At 35.6% G+C, this 12,806-nt stretch overlaps 1 protein-coding gene across 1 annotated transcript in view; it reads left to right on the forward strand.

The window, feature by feature from the left end:
- Window positions 1-12,806, forward strand: part of PCDH15 (protocadherin-related 15) — a 454,971-nt gene that overhangs the window by 310,456 nt on the left and 131,709 nt on the right. The window contains exons 21-22 of the mRNA XM_006880391.1: window positions 2,078-2,187; window positions 4,473-4,613. Of these exons, the coding sequence (XP_006880453.1) occupies window positions 2,078-2,187; window positions 4,473-4,613 (251 nt within the window). The remainder of the gene's footprint in view (window positions 1-2,077; window positions 2,188-4,472; window positions 4,614-12,806) is intronic.

Raw genomic sequence — 12,806 nt, forward strand, 5'->3', positions numbered from 1 at the left:
TCCATGTCCCAATCACTAGTGTCTGCTTACAACTGTTCCTCTTCCTTTGTATTTCCATACTTGAAAGCTCAACCTCAGTTGCCCTTTCTGTTATCTACATGTGTTCTGTTGTATCTATCATAGATCACTTTTTAACTGTTATCTCCCATTATATTTTTAATAATTGTCTAATTCTATTAGAAATAGTTGACATAAATGAATACTAATTATAAAAGTAATTATTATTATTTCCTTTATATATTTTTGTTCACTAGCTATAATGGAGAGTGTAAGATGAAATAGTATGCTTTTTAAAACAATCCTTTCTTTCTGTCGTTTTAAGTTTCATAGATATTTGTCTTGGTCTCCTCATGATGTCATAATGTGTGACTTTATAAAACACTTTTTTCTCTCAGTTCAGAAACTATAAAGTCAGAGCATTGACAGAGCTCTGCTCTTTTTGTGCTAGTTCCAAAGGAAGTTTCTCTCTTGTTTTTTTAGACTTGAGTGTGTCCTGGCATCCTTTGACTTACAGGGGGATCACCACAAGCTGCCTTCCCCCTGTGGGCCTGCTTTTGTGTCTCTCCTTCTCATTTGTAAGATGCCACTCAGGAACAGTGAGATTTAGGAACCAACCAACCCACAACCTCCCCTAGCAAGGTCACATGCACTATTTAAAGGAGTTAGAATTTCAGTATATTTTTTATCAGAGTAACAAAGTAGATGTTCATTGAAACTAATAATTAAAAAAGAATATTATAACTAGACCTATGATGAAGAATGTGGCATCAGGATCAGAGGAGGACTTAGCAACAACCTGTATTATGCAGATGACTCAACCTTGCTTGCTGAAAGCAACACTTGCTTCAAAAGATGAATTACTTCAATGTGGATTACATCTCAACATTTAAAAAAATAAAGGTCCTTACCACTAGGCCATTAAGGAACATCATGATAGTTAGAGAAAGAATTGAAACTGATAATTATTTCATCTTACTTGGATCCATAATTAAAGCCCTTGGTACCAGCAGTCAGGAGATCAGGAGACATATTGCTTTGGGCAAATCAGTTGTCCAGGATGTCTCCAAAATACTGAAGAACAGTGATGCCAGTTTGAAGTTGAAGGTGTGTCTAATTCAGGACATGGTCTTTTTTATTCCTTCTGATGCATCTGAGAGTTGGACAATGATTAAGGATGACAGAAAAAGAATTGATGCCTTTGATTTGTGGTGTTCTAGAAGAGCACTGAATATCCCATGGACTGCCAAAATAATGAACAGTTATATCCTGGGAAAAGTGCATCAAGAGTACTCCTTGGAGGCAAGGATGGCAACGATTAATTTCTCGTAGTTTGGAAATGTTACTAGGAGAGTCTATTCCTTGGAAAAGGGATATCATGCTTGGATAGATAGAAGGTCAGCAAAACAAAGGAAGAGCCCCCCACAATAAAATGGATTAACATGATGACTGCAGCAATGGGCTCAAGTGTATCAGAGATGATAAGGATGGCACAGGATAGGACAGGATTGAGGTCTGTTGTTCATAGGGTCACTTTGAATCATACTTGGGTTGATGACACCTAACATCAACAAGAGCAACAACATTAATGTAGTTAAGCAATAACTAGGTATATGTCATCAATCTATTATTTCATGTAGAGATAAAACTTTACAGTTGGGCAAATATAAGAACCAGAGAGAGACATTTGGAATAATTTGCTTCAGTATATTAACACCAACAAGTGAGCTATACTTTATTTTAACGAGTTAAGAGAACCAGTGTTATACATCAATTTCTTTTGGCCAGACGGTGTTTTAGAGACAAATGAATACAACTGTGTACAACATTTGGAAGAAAAGAGTCGTAATATGTTTTATCTTAAATTAAGAATAGTGTAGCTAGTAGTACGCTCTTAACCAAGATTATTTGCATGATTTGATCCTACCTTTTTGCAACTGGTGCCTTATATCAATATCTTAAAATTTGTTTTGTAGACACACTTAACACATAGAGTGCTTAATATTTCTATCATTAAATTCAAAATGAAACCACAGAAAAACAGATCATCAGAAAGAAATAATCTTTTCTATACCTGCAGACCTCCTCCAGTAAGTGAACTCGCACCCAGAGGAACCATGGTTGGTGTAATTTCTGCAGCTGCTATCAATCAGAGTATTGTGTACTCAATCGTTGCAGGAAATGAAGAAGGTAAGTGGAATCCTAAATCTGTCTTAATCATAAACACTAAAGATAAATATGTAATTTATTTTATATTTAGTAAGTACTTTTTAGATTAAAATTGTGCTTCTCTTTAATGTAATGGTATCTACACATCTTTAATCATATTAAGAACAAGATGTTAAAAATAGGACTGTTTTGGATTTTTCCTATTCCTAAGAAAGATATTCTAACAACATGTGGAAATTATCACATGGTATCATTCATATCACATACAAGTAAAATATTACTGAAAATCATTCAAAAAGCAGCTAGAACAGTACGTTGACAAAGAATGACCAGTTCACGCTGTTTAGCACCACGGATATAATTGCTGATGTCAGATGGATCCTGGTTGAAAGCAGAGAATTTCAGAAGAACGTTTATTTGTGCTTGATTGACTGTGGAAAGGAATTTGACTGAATGGATCACAACTATGGCTTACCTTGATAAGAATGGGAATCCCATAACACTTTTATTCATATGAAACCTATACCTAGACCAAGAGACTGTTAGAACGGAACAAGGGAACAATGTATTATTTAAACTTAAGAAAGGAGTGTATCACGTTTTATCCTTTTTCCATACCTGTTCAATCTCGATGCTGAGAAAACTGTTCAAGAAGCTGGACTCTATGAAGAAGAAAGTAGCATCAGGATTGTAGGAAAATTTATCACTAGCCTGTGATATGTAAATGACATAGCCTTGCTTGCTCAAAGTGAGGAGAAATTGAAACACTCGCTGCAGAAGATCAAAGACTACAACTTTCAATATGGATTATATCTTAGCATCAAGGAAAAAAATTCTCACCACTAGACCAATAAATGACATCATGATAAATAGAGAAAAGATTGAAATTATCAATAATTTCATTTTACATGATGGATCCACAATCAGCACCTTTGGTACCAGCAGTCAAGAGATCAGGAGATGTATTTCTTTTGCAGAGTATGTAGTGAACAAAGAATATCTCCAAATTATCAAGTTAATAATACCAATTTGAAGACTAAGGTATGCCTAATTCGAGCCATAGTCTTTTCTATAATCCCTTACTGTACATTTGTCAGTTTGCTGTACTAGAATACCTTGCTTGCTGTACTAGAATACCTTGCTGGCTTCTGGGGTGCTGGTAGCTCTGCCACTGGTTTTTAAATACCAGTGTGTCACCTATGTCGAACAGGTTTCAGTGTGGCTTCCAAATTAAGACACACCAGGAAGAAGGATTGGCCATCAACTTCTGAAATAACTGCCCTTTGAAATCCTGTAAAAGAATGCAGGCAGAGGTAACACCATTATAGTGGAAGACACTAAAAAATGAGCAGAAACAGCTCCAAACATCCATTAATAACTGGAAAATTAAATGAATGAAGTTGGATCTAGAAAAAATTGAAGGGTGTCAAAAATTAAACGGAACACAAAAAGATCTACATTCTAGGCATTAGCAAACTGAGATGGACTGACATTGGTCAATTTAAGCAAGGCAATGATATAATCTGTTATGCTGGGAGTGAAACCTTGAAGGAAAATTATGTTGCATTCCTAAGCAAAAAGACCATTCCGTGATCTGTCTTGAACTACAATCCTTTGAGTGACAGGCTACTATTCATAAACATACTAGAAAGACTTAATACAAATATTACTCAAATATATGCACCATCCATGAAAGCCAAAGATGAAAATTTCAAAGATGAGGATTTCTAGCAACTTTTGCAATCTGAAATTTATTGAACATGCAGTCGATACTCATTAATAATAATTAGTGGCTGGAATGCAAAAGTCAGCAACAAAGTAAAGGAGCTGGGAATACATTGTAGTGATTTTGAAATGTCCACAAAGACTTGGGCTCTTTTCTCTTCAAAGAGGCTTTTCCCTTTAAAAGGAGGAGCCTGCTTTCTCTCCATGCAGGTGTGGACAGGACTACATGACTTGCTTCTAATAAACAGAATAAAACTAAATTACTATGTATGACATACAGTCACTCTGATACCTTATCTTCTAAAATTATATTAAATTTTAAAAAAACTACCTTTGCCAACAAGAAAACCACTAGAATGTTGATAAATGCATTAAGAGAAACATTGATATAGATCATTTCAAAAGCTAGAGAAGGCTTACCAAAAATTAGCCAATTCTTGTGACTTTAATGCATTAGTCTTGTTATAAATAGATGTTTTTAACACTCTTGTTTAAAAAATCAGAAGACTTTTATCAAAGAATTATTTTGTGCTAATAGTACAAAGAAAATGACCAAGAAAATTTTGTATCTTAAATTCTAGGTGCATTTGGAATCAATAACATCACTGGTGTTATTTATGTAAATGCCCCTTTGGACTATGAGACAAAAACAAGCTATGTCCTTCGAGTACAAGCTGATTCCCTAGAAGTGGTCCTTGCCAATCTCCGAGTTCCTTCAAAAAGTAAGTCCTATAATTTAAAGTTTTCACAAATTTTATGACATTTCTACATGTTTTAGCTGTAAGTACAATTCTCCTAAATAAAGAGGAAGATCAATAACTACCAGAGAAGATTTTCTCATTCATTTTAATAGCCAATATATGAAAGCACAGGGAAATAATTTGTAAACGAAATGTCAAGGCATTAATCTGCTCTTTTCAAGCTTTCTATAAAATGGCATTTCTCTGTCATTATTGTTTTAGTTATTGTTATATACCATTTAGTCAACTGAACTCATAACAAATTTATGAACAGATCTAAACCCTGCCCTGTCCTGTGCTATATCCTCAATTTCTCTCATGATATCCTTGAGCCAATTGTTACAGTCACTCTCAGTCCATTCTGTGGAGGATCTTTCTCTATTTCACTGACCCTCCACCTTTCCAAGCATGATTTCCTTTTCCAAGGACTGGCCTCCTCCTAACAGCATGCCCAAAGTATGTGAGACAGAGTTTCACCATTCTTGCATCTAAGATGCACCCTGTTTCACTTTCACCTTTGGTTTTTTTTTCAGTCTGTAGGACATTCAGCACACTTTTTCAAAACTACAACTCAAAGACATCAATTCTTCTTCTGTCGTCCTTAATCATTATCCAACTCTCAGATGCATGGCCAGTAGATGAAAAGACCATGGCTTGGACCAGGTGCATCTTTTAAAAAAAAAACTTATAGTCATTATTATTATTAATTTTAATGAAAATTTAAAGATATTTGGATTTCCATTCATTCATTGTTACACTTTTCTCCCTGCTTACCCTTCCCCTCCAGTTCATTCTTCTCTTTGAAAAGTAAAAGAAAATTCTTACATTGTTAAACAATTCCTCCCCCCCAGGTCCACTCTATTATGCAGCCTTCGTTCTGGATTATGTCCTGACAATAACCTAATCATATATACCTTTTAAATATTTCTCTCTCTCCTCTGTTTTAATGCAGTATACATAATTTATCCCATCTTTCTCAGTCCCCCCCCCCCAACCCCAGTGACAGTCCCATTTTACAACAGTGGCACTGTGCGGTATTTGTCCTTTTGTGACTGAGATATTTCACTCACAGAATGTCTTCCAGGGTCACCCATTTTTAATAATATTGCATGAGTTCCTTGTTTTTCAATGCAGTGTAGTATTCCATTGTGTGCGTATACCACAGCTTCTCTATCCATTCATTTGTTGACATGCACTTTCCAACTCTTTGCTATTGTGAACAAAGCTGCAAGAAACATGGGTGTGCATATATCTGCTTGGGTGGTAGTTATGGTTTCTTTAGGGTGTAATCCCAGTAATGGAATTGCTGTTTCAAATGGTATTTCTATTTGCAATTTTTTGAGAAAACGCCATATTGCCTTCCATAGTGGCTGCACCATTTTACACTCCCACCAATAGTGAATAAGGGTTCCAATATCTCCACAACCTCACCAGCATTTGTTGTTGGCTGTTCTGTTAACTTTTGCTATTGTTACTGGGGTGAGATGATATCTAATAGTGGTTTTGATTTGCATCTGTCTTAGAGCTAGGAATTTTAAACATTTCTTAATATGCTTGCTGGCCATCTGAGTGCCTTCTTTGGTGAAGTGTCTGTTCATATCTTGTGCCCATTTTTCAGTTGGGTTGTTTACTTGTTGCTGTGGTGCTTGAATATTTTATAAATTCTAGATATAAGTAATGTATCTGTCATGTCATTACCAAATACTTTTTTCCCAGTCTGTGACTTCCCTTTTCACCCTGTTGGCGAAATTTTAGGATGTGCATAGCGATCTGATTCTTAGAAGGTCACATTCATCTATTTTATCCTCTCCTGATTGTAGATTTTTCAGAATACTTGGAAGCTGTTCATGTTGTTGAGTAGGACATCTAGAGTTCTTGAAAGCTTTTCTTTAATGAAATTTATAGTCCTGGTTTTAGTCCTAGGTCCATTATCCACCTTGAGTTGTTTTTTGTTTACTGGGTGAGGTGTGGATCTTGCTTGAGTTTTCTGCAGATAGTTTTCCAATTTTGCCAGCACCATTTGTTAAAAAGGTTGTCATTTCCCCACTTAACTGATTTCATCTCCTTGTCAAAAATTAGTTGACCATAGGTAGATGGGCTGATTGCTGGGTTCTCAATTTTATTCCATTGATCTATGTGTCTGTCATTGTACCAGTACCAAGCTGTCTTGACCACGATGGCAGTGTAGTAGGATTTGAAATCAGGGACATAGATGTCTCCTACCTTGTTTCTCTTTTTAAGGAGTGCTTTGCTTATTTGGGGCTTCTTTCCATTCCATATGAAACTGGTGATTGCCTTTCCATTTCACTGAAGAATCGGATTTGTATTTGTATTGGGATTGCATTGAATGTGTAAATTGCCTTTGGTAGTATTGCCATTTTCAAGACCAAGTACATCTTAGTCTTCAAACTGACATCAATGGTCTTTAAGTATGTTAAATAATAATAAACTTGACTCAATTTTTTTATTAAGCCAAGGAATATTTATGAAAAATATGTTGTTAATGAATGAATATCTGTTATTGTTTTTAGTTACTATTGAGTCAGTTGAGAAAATACAATACTATGTATTCAACAGAATGGAATACTGCTTGATCATGCTAGGCTTTCCCAGAATTGTGTGGCTTCTTACTTCGCTGTATGTTCTTAGCACAGAGGAAAAAAAAATAATCCTAAAGTTGATGACTATATTTATTGTAGCTTTCCTACTGAAATCATATTTAATTTACACAATTCTATGAAATGAGAATTATCATCCCCATTTTACAAAGATATAAATGTAAGAAAAGATTAAGTGCTTTGATTTTTCAATGACCCAACTGATAACTTAAAAATTCAAAATTTAAGCTCACCTTTGTTTGACTCCATAATTTCTTTGGCCAATCAGTGCATATAATGTACCCATACAAATTGGGCAAACAAAAGTCAAATAGTAAAAAGGGTACAGAATATAAGGAAGGTTAGCTGTTATGGACTAAACACTAGACTCTTCCATTCACACCTTCAATAAACATCAGATCAACAATGCACCTAGTTCTAATGATACAGTCACTTTTAGAATCTAGGAGTCCCATGGATATTTAATTTATTTAAGCCTTCATCTAGAGTCCCAGTTGGAGTATGAAGTGGGAAGTGGAATTCAGAATAGTTTCTTTTCATGCTGAAGGCATTCTTGGACATTTTATCTCAGCACTCCATCGTTCAGAGGGAGGAGATAAAAGTAGATGAGAAGCAGAGCAAAAGTAACAACAAGTATTGCATACCAGAAGAGGCTCATAAGATGTTAGGAAGAAGGTGAATTCAACGAAAATAGACATAGGATTCAGTATAGATTTTTTAAGCAATAATTGATAACCCTAAAAATTACTCACTTCTTTTGTTTATTCTAAACCTCACTTACTGATCTAATGTGGAGAGTTATACAGTCTCTTGTATAAGTATGAACTAAGTATCAAATAATGTGCAGTGTATATTTTTAACTCTGGTGGCCTGGTGGCAAGAAGCTGCAATGCAGTCCCAATGACATGCGGTTCAAGACCATCAGATACTCTGTGGGAGAAGAATGGGTAATCTCCTATCATGTGATTACTGTCTCTGACAACCTTCCAGAGGATCAGCTATGGGTTAGTTCCAACTCCATGGTACGTTTTTAAATCTTTAAATTAGAGACAATATATTTTTCTAACATCATAAAGAATGTTTCAAATTATACACTGAACTAAGTAAACCAATTATAAAAGTAAAATGGCTAAAAAAATAAAAAGGTTAGATGTTTTAAATTAGGCAATGTAAATTTACAGAAATGATGTTATAGAACAGAGTTCAAGTCTTTTGTACAAAGCTGAGTAAATTCGACTCGAGGACACTTAACCACTGCTAAATGAAGCTAGTGCTGTTTTATCTGGATGAACACTCTTCCACTTTTCACATCACTCTTTGTCAATGTGCTGTATGAGGTAACCTGGGTTTGCTATGCTGCTGAACCTTGTGCCACTGGAGTTTCAAATACTAAAATGGTTTCCCACTGTGGACAGTGTTTGGTGGAGCTCCCAGTTGTAAAACAGGTTTGGAAGCAGGATTGGCATCCACTTCGTAAACCACATGCCTCTGGAAACTCGATGAACTTGGAGAGAGGACGATAGTTATGGAAAGTCATTAGGTCCTTTGTTCATAAACTCGCTATGAGTTGTGCTCCACTTGAAGGCAATCAACAACACAACAACAACAATGTAAATTTTATTACCACAGTATAAAATAAACCAGAAAGAGGTAACTGAACACTGTATTTGTCAATGTTACTTGAAACAAATGAAAAGTTCAATTTAAAAAGGAAACTCTTCTAAATATTTAAGGTCAAAAACTTGGCACTTATATGTGGATATTTTCAAATACTTTATCAGAATTAACAGATCAAGGCTTCATTGATGCAAGTTAAGTCACTGTAATCTAAGTCTAATAATCGTTTAGCTAATGCACACATATGTAGTATATACTTCCATGTGACTCAAAATGCATGTAGAAGTAATAGCAATTAACAAACATAAGAATTTTCTTCTCAGAAATGCAAGAAATACAAAAAGTGGACATTAAGTTTGCTTAATATCTAATGCTCACACACTGCTGCTAGGACTTCATAAGTAATCTTTGCTCTTTAAAATTGAAATTCAAAATCTATGTATTTTAACACAATTTCATTTAATGATGACTGTTAATGACCTTTAATCAACCTGTAGTCCATTAGCTATACAAATAATAAGATCTTTATGTAAATTGATGCTAATGAATTGTCTTAAGATTCAGTGAGCTTCTTGTTGGTCTTGAGTTTCACCATATAACTTGAAAAAAGATAATAAACAGAATTTTAATTTATACAAGAATGTTTTTATGGTGTTTTGGGGCTTTTTTTAAAACAAGAATTTGTTAATGACATCCTTCTTAATCAAAGTTTTATGGCTGTGCTGGACTGGATTTTATGTGGAAATGCAAATTAAGAATTAAAAGATAAATCCAATTCATTCTGTAAATTTTACACTAGGGATATTTAAAAAAAATATATTTTACCCTTATATTGTAAAATATTTAAAATATCCAACATAATACAGAATATTGTAAAGAACTCTGTTCTTCAATCAACCAACTTCATCATTATCAACTCCTGGGAAATTTAGTTCCCCCTGTAGTTTCAATTACTCTTAAATCAATTATTTGGAAGCAAAGATAAGATTAATGTTCAGTCTGTTATAAAAAATTAGTCTTAGGTGTCCTGTGAAACTGTTTTATTTTACAAATCAGTATTAGAATTGGCTGGGCAGGAGCAGAAAATAAAATGAACTGCATTGTCATATAAAAATACATACTAACATATGTGTTGTTGTTGTCGTCCTACTTCTCAAGTCCAACAAGTATTTTAATTGTCCACTCCACAGCATATAATGGCAACAACTTTGATAACTTAGTGTTAACTTAGTATTAAGGAGTTACATTGCCATCCCAAAGGCATGCAGGTCTAATTCACCAGCCACTCTCTGAGAACGAGATGGCCAGTCTTATCCCACGTGATTTATTGCCTCTGAAAACCTGCTATAGGTTCAGCTATGATTCAGTTCTGACTCGTTGGTGCACTAACGCCACAAGAACAGTGCATTATGTGTTGAACTGCTAATCAAAAGCTCACTGGTTCAAATCCACCATTCACCTTGGAGGTGAATGGCATTACCTTAGGGGAATAGGCATTCTCCTGTAAAAATCTGCACTCTCACTAACTTGGTGGAAATTTGCCTTGAGTAAAAATTGGTTTGATAACAATAGGTTTGGTTTGATTTGTAATAAAATTGAAACACCTTAATGGAGCTCTAGTGGCCTGGTGGAAAGAAGCTGTGCTGCAATCCCAAAGGCATGCAATTCGAGGCCACCAACTGTTCCCTAGGAGAAGGAGGGGCAATCTCCTTCTATTATATTAACTGCCTCTGAAAACCTGCAGAAGGATGAGCTATGGGCAGGTTATGGCTCTATGGTATATAACAACAACAATGTTATTCTAGAGTGCTACAGTTTGGCTTCTAACTGAAAGGTCAACTATTTGAACCTACAGCAGGCTCTAAAAAAGATGCGTTTGTCTCCTCAGTAAAGTCTTACTGCCTAGGAAACCCATGAATCAAAACCTACTTGTATATAATATTTCAGGACACAAGGGTAAGAAATTTCCAGTCCTCAAGTTTTCTTGATTCAACGTACGATCAAGATAAATAAATATCAATGATATAATTAATTGTCACCTCTACAAAATGGTGGTATTGCACAGTTCAATGTGGTATTGAAAAGTCAACTTCAAATACTTATGGGTCAGTTCTGACTCAATGTTACACATCAACAATAACAAATAAAAAGTAGAAAAGGCTTGAGACAGAAATTTCAAACATGGTAAGGATATATCAGGCATGAGGAAAAATAATTATTAAGTTGAAATTTTGAAAAGAATGTCATGATACAATAGATTTGTCAAAACATTGAATACTAGAGAAAAGCTGTCAACAATCTTTTTAAAAGAATGAAAGCAAGAAGTTTGCCACTGGAAGAGCACTTACTCTTAAAATCTGGGATTTCTCTCCCTCTCCAACAAAAATAGACATTATTAAGATTTCACTTTCCATTTCCTGGACACCCCGTTTCTCCAACTGTACCAGCATCGTTGGTTAGGAGGGAGCTCTGGTGACCTAGTCTGTGGGAAGTTGGTCCAAAGGCCTTGCCTTTCAGGTCGTTGAAGAAAATCGGTGGCTCCTAGAGAGAAAGAAGAGCAATCTCCTCTTGGCTGATTACAGCCTCGGAAATCCGCAAGAGAGTCAGCCATGAGTCAGCTCCAACATGACAGCAATGAGACACAGAGGGAATTTCTTCTAATTCTGCCCCATATCTGTATCTTAGTCCTTGACTCCTTCTTGGTGGCTATTTTTTATCAAATCACTATCTTTATTTCACAAATGGAGACAAATATTGATCCTTTACTGTTTATAGTGTGTTATTTCAGAATAATGAGTCCTCCTTGTTGCCTGGCCAAATTGTCTGCTTGCACACCAACTTCATTTTCAGTATAGATTGCTGGTCCCAAAGTGGCTTAAGGATTCTGTGTCCCGGAGAATTGTCATAGAAGATGATATCAATGGTTCTGTCTCACAATCATTGCTAGTATAACAAAAGTAACAAGATTCAATTTTATAGCTCAGTTTGATTTGTAGAATATCATAATCGAAACAGCAATTTTTTCCTCTAAGGTAAAATTATAATTATCTTTAATGTGAAAGGGAGGAAAATCCCAGATAACTTTCCAGAAATACATTATTCTGTTTTGATTTGATAACTAGCCTTTCAATCAGGAATAAATGGCAGAGCAATTAAGATAAAACTTAAACTGGTGATAAAGCAGCTCAAATGCTATTGATTTCATTTTATGGTTTTGCTTTAGGGCACAAGCTTGTAATGCATTTCATTTTCTTGGCATTTCTAGTTCCAAACAGAAGGTCTGTGACAAATAATGCTAATGACTCCTTACTCATGATTGACTGACTTATAAAAGCTTTCAGCCTGTAACTTTAGAAATGGCACTACAGAATGTTCTCTACTAGTTCCTTGTTGTTGTTATTAAGTGTCCTCGAATCAACTACAAGTCATAGCAAACCTAGGAACAATAGATCTGGACCTTGGCCTATCCTGAGGCAATCTCACAGGCTCTGACATATCTGCTTCTATTGCCACAGTCACTGTGTCAGTCCATGTCATCCAGGGTCTTCCTTTCCTGTACTGACCCTCCAGCCTTCGACACATGATATCCTTCTCCAAGGACTGGTCCCTCCTGGCAACTTGTCAATGTATATGAGACAGAGCTTCATAATCCTTGTTTCAAAGGACCAACCTGGTTTCACTCTCTCCAGGATAGACCCGTTTATTCTTTTGGTAGTATATTCAACACTCTTATACATCACTACAACTCAAAGGCATCGAGTCTTCTTCCAGTATCTTAGCCATTGTCGAGCTCTCAAATGCATAGCAAGCAATTGAGAAGACTATGGATCAGGCCATGGTGTCTCTCTGGAGACTAAGGTGTGTCTGATACAGGCCATGGTCTTCGCAATCACTTGTTATGCATCAGAGAGTTGGACAATGACTAAGGAGGATAGAAGGA

The sequence above is a fragment of the Elephantulus edwardii genome, unplaced genomic scaffold, assembly GCF_000299155.1.
Source record: "Elephantulus edwardii isolate Elephantulus edwardi_28Jun2011 unplaced genomic scaffold, EleEdw1.0 scaffold00007, whole genome shotgun sequence".
In the NCBI taxonomy this organism is placed as follows: Eukaryota; Metazoa; Chordata; class Mammalia; order Macroscelidea; family Macroscelididae; genus Elephantulus; species Elephantulus edwardii.